This window comes from Cyprinus carpio, chromosome B18 (genome assembly GCF_018340385.1).
Source record: "Cyprinus carpio isolate SPL01 chromosome B18, ASM1834038v1, whole genome shotgun sequence".
In the NCBI taxonomy this organism is placed as follows: domain Eukaryota; kingdom Metazoa; phylum Chordata; class Actinopteri; order Cypriniformes; family Cyprinidae; genus Cyprinus; species Cyprinus carpio.
The window spans coordinates 22,952,064-22,964,234 of NC_056614.1; the positions used below are offsets into that span (position 1 = coordinate 22,952,064).

Here is a 12,171-nt window from a genome sequence, read left to right on the forward strand (position 1 = left end):
AAAGTAGACTCTCTTGTGAAAATGTTGTTCAGTGCTTTTTGAAATGATATGTTATATGATATTAAACAATGAATTGTGAATCAGGATTGCAGCATTAACAGATTTTCTAATGCATTTATTATGGCTTTCGTCTGTGTATCTCCGAAAAGCTAAAATTAAGTCCTTTCTGTGGAGTACTGTGGAGCTTTATTCCATCTCTGTTTCTTCCACTTGAGAAAACTCGCCTGTTTTTGCTTTTATCTTTCTTTTGCATTATTCAACTTGCCTCACATCTCTCTCCATCTCTCTTTCTTTCGTTTTTCTCATTCCCTCAGGCTAACTTGAAGAAGTTTATGGAATATGTTCAGCAAAGGAACGTTGAGAAGGTATCAAAGTTTCTGGAGAAAGGCCTCGACCCAAACTTCCACGACCCAGAGACCGGAGGTAAGCGACACCACCTTTCCTAAAAAGTTAATTCACTAACATCTTCCAAATACCCAACTCTGTGTGTGCGTGTGTATGTGTGCCACGCCTGAGCGTACATGTTGACTTTGCTCAGTACTGTTAAATTGGTGCCATGACCCGATCTCTCATCGTTTATCTCTTGGCTCTGGGTCAGTCAACAGCAGCCGTGACCTCCAGGTTGTGCAGCATCTCACAGTCAGTGTTAAACAATTTGATCACAGTCCATGTATTCTTCTCCTTTCAAAGAAAGAAAGAAATGGAAGAGAAACATGGAATCAAAATACAATAGGTTTAAAAAGACACTTCACCCAAATATGAAAATTATGCTGCATATTGTTTCAAACTATAACTCTGTTTATTTTGTGGAACATTAAAGGAGAATTTTTTGCAACATTTTTCAGGGCCCATCAAGCTCCAAAAGCACCTTTAAAAAAATATTGACAGTCCCTGTGGTTGTTTTATAAAAAAGAGCAGAGTGAACATTCTTCAAAACATCTCCTACTGTATTTCATGGAAGAAAGCAAGTTTTTTGTTAAAGCATTCCTATAAAACGGATTGTTTCTCTGTGCTCAGAATGTCCATTGACAATGGCGTCGCAGCTGGAAGGTTGTGCAGAGCTCATAAAGGTTCTGAAGAATGGAGGAGCTCATCTGGATTTCAGGACCAGAGACGGCATAACTGCCCTTCACAAAGCAGTCCGCACCAAGAACCACACGGCACTTATTGTGAGTAACGCACACACTCGTCCTGCCGACAATAGGAGGGAGCATAAGGTTCTCATACATACTTGAAAGAGACATCAGAGGTGTGTGTGTCTTTCCAGACATGAGTCATAGAGTGGCACAAAGATGAAAAGCATTCATTGACACTGGGCTGTATAAAAGCTTGCTGTGTTTTATAATGGTCAGAGCAGATCTCGTACACAACTGATGTGTCATCTGAAGTTCAACTGAAAGAGGCATATCAATGTTGTTTTTATATGTCAATTACGTATTGATCACAACATTAAGGATAGAGAGAGGCTACCAGGGTAGTTGTCACAATGTGGTATCTGAGTAACTATAACAGTTTAATTAAATCAGCATTGTTTTTATGTTGTTTTTCAAAAATCTAATTCATAACCCTATTTTTACTGTCATGTTATAACTTCAGTGCAATTTATCAGTTGCACTATTTGTTGTCTGATTTAAATGAAATGAATTTTTATAAATATATATATATATATATATATATATATATATATATATATATATATATATATATATTTTATTTATAAAAAGTATTTATTCATTTAAATTAAAACAATATATACACACACACACAACAGTCATGGCGGATGCCCAAATCCACTATAATTTTATAAATAAAACTGAGTGTAGTTTTAAGGGTTTTTTAAGTAGAGAATGTACTATATGAAGAATTTTTGGAAAGAATTTGTCACAGTTTAATTTATTTTGCTATCCCCACTTTTATAAATTAACTGTAGTGTCCTGCACCCACTAGTAAAAAAAATATAAAAAAATATATCTGGTGTCTGAATTATTTTGACCGTGTATGTACAGTGTGTGTGTGTGAGTGTAAAATAAAACAAATATTTTTTTCCACTCTTAAATGTCTACAGATACAAAAATTGACTGTAAATCACAAACCTGCCCAAAGATAATGAGATATATTCACTGGAGTACAACTTGTGACAACTAGCCCCAGTCTCCCAATCCCAGCTGTTTAAGTCAGTTCGTCAACTGTCATTATTTTCCTCCAGGTCTGTCTTTTCTCTACATATTTATGTCTGACATGCAGGTGGGGTTTAGCTTGATGTCAAACCTTACCTTTTTCCACACTGTTCCTCTTATTCATTATACAGCACCTTTTGAATGTGAACTCGTGAAATGAGTCTTGAATGACTTGTCACAGCTAATAAATCGGCTTGGCCGTTGCAGTCTAGTCTCAGTCTTAGATAGCACACCCACAGTCCATTCACTGATCGCCTAATGCATATTGCATTACAGAACTGGTAGGAGCTAGCAGAAAATCTGCAAGGATAAGCTGCAAAGTGCTCCAGACTTAATGCTGATAGTCAAAAGTCTTACTCGACTGGTAAGGTTGTAGGTTCAATCCCCACAAGAGGCGATCCTTGAACTTTCGCCACCATGCCCTTGAGCGAGACACATAAAGATATGCCATATGCAATTTTTTTATGGAATAACACGCAGAAAATGTCCTAATACTTGACAGATATCACTGAAATGGTCTCGGTGACAGCCTAAGGCTCTGTGAAAAGTGAAAAAAAATCTGACTGTGAGCCAAACTTTGAAACACTCTTGGCCTGTTAGTTTTTAACACCGGCTTTGCCGACTTGTCTATTAAGGGCACTGTTTTGGAGAACAGAGGCAGGCTAGTTGATTGGTGTAACTGAGAGATGTCTTGTGTGTGCAGACGCTGCTGGACCTGGGCGCCTCTCCGGATTACAAGGACAGCCGTGGCCTGACCCCTCTGTATCACAGCTCTATGGTGGGGGGCGACCCGTACTGCTGCGAGCTCCTGCTGCATGATCACGCTCAGGTGGGCTGCATGGACGAGAATGGTTGGCAGGAGATTCACCAGGTAACACACGTTTTAACATGTTCATGTTCTCAAAGGTTAATGAATCAAATGCCAAATTTATACTGCAAAGGTGGCATAGATGCGCTTCTGAAGGGGCATTTACACAAACTGTGTTCAGAGGTGGCAAAAATGCATCTCCACAGCAATTGCAACTGTATGCTTTGATACTAAGGGCTGAGGTGGGTCAGAGCATATATAATTTAGTCTGGCTTTTATGTGGCATTGCACATCTACACAGAATTTTGAGCGGGCATAGAGAGACACCTTAAGCTGCGAAATTGGGTCATTCAGAAAATATCATGGTACATTTGGTAAATTTCACATTTATATATTCACTACTGTTCAGATGTCTGGGGTCATTACAGATTTTTGTTTTCTTTCTTTTTTACAAGAAATTAATACTTTCATTTAGCAAAGATGCATTGAATTGATCAAAATTGACATTTTTAATGTCACAAATGTTTTCGATTTCAAATAAATGCTGTTCTTTTGAACTTTCTATTTGTTAAAGAATCCTGATAAACAACATGTGTCATCACATCCACCAAAATAATAAGCAGCACAACGGTTTTTAATAAAAATAGTTTCTTGAGCAGCAAATTAGCATATTAGAATGATTTCTGAAGGTTCATGTGACACTGAAGACTGGAGTAGTGATACTGAAAATTCAGCTTTGCATCACAGGAATAAATTAAATTTTCAAATATATTAAAATTGAAAATTGTAATAATATTTTACAATATTACTGTATTTTTGATCAAATAAATGCAGCCTTGGTGAACATGAAGGACTTTCAAAAACAACAAAAAATCTTACCAACCCCAAACTTTTGAATGGTATTGTAAATACACATTCAGTATCCAGCAGCTAGTCTGTGTTGAGGTCAGTCAATCATAACCAAGATCATTTGCATAAAGTCTTAGTGTTAAAGCAGTGTGGGTCTCCTCAGGGTCAAAGAGATCAAATTACGGCTGTTTTTGATACAAGAAATGTTGATGAACATTATAAGTGGACTTCAGGGGAAATAGTACTACAACAAAATAGAATATGGCCTTTATAGCACACACACACTCATACGGTCAGGTCACAATTGACTTACAATCGGCTGACCCTGTGTATTACTGCGGGGTAATACAGTAGGAGATTGTCTTTCAGAGGCTTTTTCTCCATCTCTATCCATGTTCTGGAGGCTGGCCAGGCACACACATTTATTTCTAAACTATTTCTCTCAGTTAGCAGCCTCTGGTGCATGACATTTGCATTCATGACATCTGACCTTTTCAGAAGCTTGAAAAGGGTGAGAGGGAAAGAGAATTTCAGAGAGAGACAGAAGTATCCATACTTGTGTTTTAACCTCCACACAGGATCTAAAATTAATCGCCAAGTGTCAAATATGAGTTAAAATTGGCTTTGGCAAATAAATAAGATTTGCTCAACAGTTATCTGGTGACTTTATTAGGACATATTGTATAGCTTTCTTTATACCATCTTTGTTCATATAAACATCGATATTGGTGTTAATCGTAATGCTAATGCTAATAATAATAATAGTAATGATAATTTAATATATATTTTTAACATATTATTGTATGAACAGTAATTAGTATTAATATTAGTAAAGTTAATATAATTACTCCTAATGAACAAATATATAATATATTTTTCTTATTCGTATTATGTAATATAGAATTAATATTATTTATTGTTATTATTATTATTTTCATTATTACGGTTTTATTATTGTTTTATCAACATATCAAAGTTATAAATATATAAATAAAGCTATGCATATTCTATTATTATTTTATGTACTATGTGATTAATATTAATATTGGTGTTAATGTTAACGTTAATAGTAACTATTATTTATTTATTTTATTTATTATTATTTTTATGTACCATACAATTAATATTAATATTGGTGTTAATGTTGCAGATAATGATAACTTATTATTTATATAATATAGTTGCGTAGACTTTTAAATAATCTTTAAACTAGCCAATTATCAAATAAATCATTAATTGCAGCCCTATTTGGCATTCAAAATTCAACTGCCAGCAGATAAACATCCACTTCCTCCCTTGTCTCATGTCTTCTCAGGCTTTTCTTTTCTTTTTCTGTATTATTTTACAACAAACATGTTGTTTTGCTGCTTTGCAAGCAGTGATATTTCCTTCAGGATATGCAAATCTATTCTTCTGTTTCTTTTTGCCGTGCTTTGAGAGGAAAGATGAGAGCTTGCGGTCTCTTTTCTGTTTATGAAAAACAGTCATTTTGCAGCCGCAGCTGAGAGTGTCTTGTCTGGAAACGGATGGATGGATGGAGGCATAGATGCCCTGAGGGTGGACAGAGCTGCTGGGTCAGATAGGACTGTGTGTGTGTGTGTGTGTGTGTGTGTGTGTGTGTGTGTGTGTGTGTGTGTGTGTGTGTGTGTGTGTGTGTGTGTGTGTGTGTGTGTGTGTGTGTGTGTGTGTGTGTGTGTGTGTGTCTGTGTCTGTGTCTGTGTCTGTGTCTGTGTCTGTGTATGTATATATACAGCTGTACCGATGCTGCCGCTGTGAGTGTTTACAGTGTTTAACCCGAGGCTCATTCCCAAAATTAGATCAGGCCTAAAAATGTGACGGACATGCTATTAAACACACACTAACCTCAGGAGTCTTGCCTTTAGTGTGGCAGAAAGGAGAGCAGTAGTTGACAGGATTGATTTGTGTGTGTGTTTGGGAAGGCAGGCACTTTTTCTATCTTAATATTTATTTTTCCACCACTCTCCCTTCCTTCTAATGTTTTCATCCATCTGTCTGACCTACACTTGTCATTTCTAAAGAGAACCTATGGCAACCCGAGCAAATGCCAAGTGTATGTGTCTCGATGAGACTGCTTTTCACTGTAGTTTTTCTAGTTTAGATAGTCATCCTTGCACATCTCTCAGTGTGTGTGTGTGTGTGTGTGTGTGTGTGTTCAAATGCCTGTGTATGTTGTACATCACTGAATGAACCGTTTATTTTGAATCTGAACAAATTCGTTCCTGTCTTTTTCTGTCTCTCATTATACATTGACAATTATAGCGAAACTACTATGCAAACACACTGTGGAACTGTTGAAGTAAAGCTGACATTAGCTCAGTTCAAAAACCTACACTGCCTACATAGACAGCATTTTAATTAGGGTGCCTTCTAAGGTAACTTTTAGCCAGCTTTTTAAATCAGCAAAAAAGCAACAGAAGGCAGTCCCAGAATGCATTGGTACAAGCTCAATGAAAAAAAGTTATTCTACAATTTATGGTACATTTAATGTCTATATAATTAAAATAAGATCATATATTTTTTCAGCTTTTTTCTTTATTGAAATCCAATTTGATACATTTAGGAAAATCTTAATATAATCGCTCACAAATATTTTGTGCGATTGTGAAATTGTCTTGCAGTGTCATTTTTTTTAATTGAGTGGGTCCTGGGTTCAAAATGAGGCAAAACTATCTGTATTAAATTTATTTGTAAAATCTAAGTACGTCAGAAAACGTCTCGGTTACGTATGGTAACCCTCATTCTCTGATGGAGGAAACAGAGACGTTGTGTTGAGTGTACGACACTAGGGGTCACTCCTGGGAGCCCAGACACCTCTGACATCTTTGAGAAGAGGCCTGTGAAATTGGGTGTGCAGAATTTGCATAGCTGGCCACACCCCAGACATCAGAGGCAATTCGGAGTTGTGGCGTGAAGGACACAACATCTCCGTTCCCTCCATCAGGGAACGAGGGTTACCATACATAACCGAGACATCCTTTTCTGTCGTTCAATCCGATGTTGTGTCAAGTGTATGACACTTGGGGTCCCTATACTAAATGCCACAACTGGGCACAGATGTTGACAAGCCAACTTGTCACAACTAAATGCACTTCTCCTCCTCGTAACCTTCCAAGACTTAAGACCTCACTATCCAACATCCAGGAGAACCATAGAGGCAGAGGTCCTTTCAGCTGGAGCCTTTTCCCATAGTAATACTCACCATAATATTACAGCTGAAATGTCTTGGTAGTAACGTTGGGACAGTGACTATTCCCTCTAGGAAAAAAAAGGCACTACGGAGAGCACATCCTACCTGATGGGGAGGTAACATGTGAAGATCCACATATGGACTTACAGAGGAAGTACCACATAGGGAAGGTACTGGGGTGGACTCCGCTTAAGGTGAGATCTACCAAGACCCAGAACCTATCAACAGAATGTCTGTCTAGGGGAACACTGAGCCTCAGGGGCAGTACAGTGGAGAATGCACACCTGAAGCCTCACGCGGAGCCACTACATGCTGAGCACTAACCCAATACAAGAGTTCACTCAAGGGAACCTACCTCATAATGAGTTCTAATAGCAAGTTCCTCCGTCAAACTTCGCTAAGAAAAAGTGCTTATGTGATGTAAGGGTAGTCCAGAGTGTATGAAAAGAACCTGAGCTGGACTGAATAAGTGCATAATTACCCTGGGGGGAGTAGTGCTGGTAGCAAGCTCTACACCCTGCCAGTCTCCTGAGTCAAAGAACTGACGTTCAGAACTCTAGAAGTAACTGGTTCCATTCGTAGATTATAAAATATAGCAAATGTATTAGGTGTAGCCCAACCTGCAGCTCTACAGATATCTGTTAGAGAGGCCCCGTTCACCAGGGCTGCTGATGCAGCCATGCCCCGGTAGAATGAGCCCTCACTCCCAGTGGGCAAGGTAGGCCTCTTTCCTGATAGGCCATTAGGATCGCATCCACAATCCAGTGGGAGATCCTTTGTCTGGAGACAGCATTCTCCTTCTGCTGTCCTCCAAAGCAGATAAAGAGCTAGGTATGTGTGTAGGGCTCATACTGGGCACAACAGAGACAGGTCGGTGTCCCCTTCTTGGAAGGGGATAGCTTGCGATGTTACCACCTGGTCCCTGAAAGGAGTGGTGGGAACCTTTGGCACGTATCCAGGCTGAGGTCTCAGGACAACGAATTCCAGGCATGATTCATTAATGGAGAGTGCTTGGAGATCCCCCACCCTCTTGAGAGAAGTGAGCGCAGTCAGGAGGGCTGTCTTCATAGAGAGGGCACTGAACTCAGTTGATTGAAGGGTTTCAAACGGATCTCTCTGTAAGGTCTGCAAGACCACAGTGAGATCCCAAGAGGGAATGAGACGTGACCACGGAGGGTTCAACCTCAGGGTGTCTCTGAGGAACCTAATAACCAGATCATGCTTCCCCACTGATCTGCCTCCCATGGTGTCGTAGTTAGCCGCAATCGCAGCCAAGTGTAGAAGCAGACAGGTGCCTGTCCAGGCCTCCTTGGAGGAAGGAGAGCACAGATCCGATGCCACATCTCCGAGGTTCCTTCCCCTAGGAAGAACACTAATTCACGAAAACGCGCCACTTCAGGTCGTACAGCCGCCTCGTCGAGGTCCTTCCTCTATGGAATTAGCCAGGGAGGAACTGATGCCATGAGCATGAGCTCCGAGAACCAGGTCTTGTTGGGCCAATAAGAGGCCACAAGCAGGAGCTGTTCTTCATCTTCCCCGACTTTGCACAGTGTCTGTGCAATGAGGCTCACTTGGGGAAATGCATACTTTAGTAGGCCCCTGGGCCAGCTGTGAGCCAGTGCATCCGTGCCAAGGGGAGCCTCAGTCAGGGAGTACCACCACCCCTGAGCAAGACCTGTCGCAAGAGGAGATCCGCTACAAGAGATTGAGGTCGCCCAGGACATGAGTGGCATGCAGAGACCTGAGTCTGTGCTGGCTCCAAAGTAAGAGATGGCAGGCGAGTTGTAACATGCAATGGGAGCAAACACCAGTATGCAACTGTTGCTGTTCTGAGGGCACTCCTGCCCGTAGAAAAAAAAGGTAGAAGGACCAGCGTTGGCCTTTTATCAAAGATGTCAGAGGTGTTTGGGCTCCCAAGTGTGACCCCTAGTGTCGTACACCAAACACACCATCGGAGTGAACGACAGAAAGGGAAGTAAGATTTTTTTTAAATTGATTATTATTATTATTATTATTTTGTTGTTGTTAACAGTAATTTCATAATATTATCATTAATAATAATAATGATAATTTTGTTATTTTACTAACAGTAATAATATCATAAGACCAAAATCAACAACAAAGATTGAATACTTAAATTGAGTTTATTATTATTATTGTTGTTGACAGTAATATCATAATATTATTGTTAATAATAATAATTTTTTAATTTAATAACAGTAAAATATATAAGACCATCAACAACACCAATTAACTACTTAGGAAAAATAAGCTTTAAATATTTTTTTTTGTATTATTATGATTATGATTATTATTAACAGTAATATCCTAATATTATCATTAATAATTATAAAAATAATATTGATTATTTTTGTTATTTTACTAGCAGTAATAGTACCATAAGACCATAATCAACAACGATTAAATACTAAATTGAGTTTATTATTATTATTAGCATTATCATTATTAACAGTATTATCATAATATTATTATTAATAATAATATTGATTATTTTATTTTATTTTACTTACAATTTTACTTTTTATTTACAATAATAATATCATGAGACCATCATCAACAACAACAATTAAATACTTAATTGGTTTTTAAAATTGAGTTTTCAAATTGAGTTTTTTTTTTAGAATTTTTATTATTATTATTATGATTATTATTAATAGTAATAATATCACAATATTATCATAACAACAACAATTATAATAATAAAAAGTTGTCTCTTTCATGTGCAACAGGACATTTTGTCAGTCAGAGTCACTGTAGCGTCTCACTGTCCAGTGATATTTCCAGTGACACATTTCTTGTTGCTGAACTTGGTTAGCAGCGATGGATTAATCATAAGGGTATCTGGACAGCGCATCCAGCGGGTCACCATACAGAGCTGTATAAATGTTTTCAAACCGCAGGAGATGCCAAAGACCTCTCCCAGACTGCATGGCCAAAGATGAGCAAACGCAACAGTGAATGTTAATTGGCCCCTGTGATGGAGAACGATTGGTACACGGTGGATCTCACAGCTGGGGACCCCTGGGAGTCCCACACATGCCCGTCACTAATCCTGCCCCACTCGCTCGTTCTCTGTGTCTGTCTCTCTCTGTTTTCAGCTCTTTCTCAGGCAGACAGTTTTTAAGCAGTTTTTCTACATCCCACACTCCATTAGTATGCAGAGAGGACACATTTTGAATTATGGTGAAAAGAAAAGTGACATTGATAACACCAAACAAAGGCAAACAGTTCTGCTCTTTCTCATTTCATAAGCTGAGAACATCAAGATGTGAGAGCGAGGTGTGTGTGTGTGAAAGAGAGAGGTGGCAGCTATTGTTTTACTCATTAACATGATTCTAGTTCTGTGCAGACTGCAAATTGACACAAAACGAAAACAGCCACACTGATGCAAAGTTTTTATGTGTGTTTGTGTTTTTTGTGTCGTCAGGCTTGTCGTCACGGACATGTGCAGCATCTGGAACACCTGCTGTTCTACGGAGCGGACATGAGCGCTCAGAACGCTTCTGGAAACACTGCCCTGCACGTGTGTGCTCTCTATAACCAGGTAACACACACACAGATGCCTAAACCCACAAGGACACACTCAATCATACTGAAATATCTGCACTCTTTTCAGCCAGGAAATGATGCAGACATTTGTGTATATGTTGCATTAGCAATTTTTATAATGTGTAATATGTTGTAATATCAGAGTTAATGAGCGTTTACAAAGCAGCAAGGTCACAGATTGTTCATGCAGTCACATAGAAGCACAAAGAGTGATCTCATCCTCAGGTGTGTGTGTGTGCGTTTGTTTGTGTGTTTGTGTGTATGGCAGGCTCATGCATTTTAATTCTGCTCTTATTAAGTATTAATGGACGCTCCCACAACACCCACCCACACAAACACAAAGACAGTCCTTTAGGACTCGCCTGAAAACACATGGAGTCACAGAACTCACATGTGCTGTTCTCTCTCTCTCTCTCTCTCTCTCTCTCACTATTGAAACTGTTATTGCTATTGAATCGTCTGTGAACCTGCTTTTACTGTACATCTCAATTGCCTGTTCTATTATAGAGACTGGCTGATATATTGGTTACACTTATAGGCTGAACTTTGGCTATTTTGATGTTTGTTTGTCTTTTTGGATTGAGGATGTACGTATAATACTGTAAATATAAACAGAGTTTTACAATATATACATATACTATATACTATATGTACTATAAATACAATTTGAGTTGATAAGAGTTTATAGTATTTTTTCCAAAAAAGAAGTCTCTTGTGCTCATCAAGTCACCAAAGCTACATTTATTTGATCAAAAATAGTTATGTTTTGAAATATTGTTAGCATTTAAAATGTCCATTTTCTATTTCAATATATTTTAAAATGGAATTTTTTCCTGTGATGGCAAAGCTGAATTTTGAACCTTCACGCATGATCCTTCAGAAATCATTCTGATATGCTAACTTGCTGCAGAAACATTTCTCCTTATTATAAATATTGAAAACATTTGTGCTGTTTAATATTTTTGTGGAAATTAGAATAATTAGAATTTCAAAGAACATCATTTATTTGAAATAGAAATAATTTGTAACAATGTAAAAGTTATTACTGTCACCTTTGCTCAACTTAATGCATCCTTGCTGAATACAAGTATGACATTTTATGATTATCTGCAACATGTATGACCAAATGTGTTTGTTTGTTCTATATATTTTGGGTCAAATATTGAGCTAAATTGTACAAAATTCTGTTAAATTGTACAAAAATAAAAAAAACAGTACAATTATGGGATATACTTCATTGGAAACAATTTAAAATTTTAGAAGATAATATTTTCTAGTACGCAAAAAGCTTTTTTTATATTTGTAGTTAGAGCTAGCTAATTAGAATTACTTTTATATAAAAACATTCAAAGTCTAAGTCAAAGTCTCCATTTTGGTGTGTGTGTGTGTGTGAGAGAGAGAGAGAGAGAGAGAGAGAGAGAGAGAGAAAGTACTAATTTTACAGCAGTGGTTTCTGTTTATCTTCATTCAGCTCATTATAATGAGATTAAACTACAGCTGACCTGCACTAAAGTAACATCCAGTCTGGATGAAGTCAGTTACAAACAGATCAATAACAT

At 38.0% G+C, this 12,171-nt stretch overlaps 1 protein-coding gene across 15 annotated transcripts in view; it reads left to right on the plus strand.

Annotated features, from left to right (window-relative positions):
• The window catches only part of LOC109055058 (SH3 and multiple ankyrin repeat domains protein 3-like), a 171,963-nt gene that overhangs the window by 59,849 nt on the left and 99,943 nt on the right, over positions 1 to 12,171 (plus strand). For all 15 annotated transcript variants that reach the window (XR_006157143.1, XR_006157141.1, XR_006157140.1 and 12 more), the window contains 4 exons: positions 315 to 423; positions 1,018 to 1,169; positions 2,881 to 3,048; positions 10,491 to 10,607. Coding sequence is in view for 11 of the 15 variants with exons in the window: in XM_042744420.1 (XP_042600354.1) it covers positions 315 to 423; positions 1,018 to 1,169; positions 2,881 to 3,048; positions 10,491 to 10,607 (546 nt within the window). In the remaining 4 variants the exon portion in view is untranslated. The remainder of the gene's footprint in view (positions 1 to 314; positions 424 to 1,017; positions 1,170 to 2,880; positions 3,049 to 10,490; positions 10,608 to 12,171) is intronic.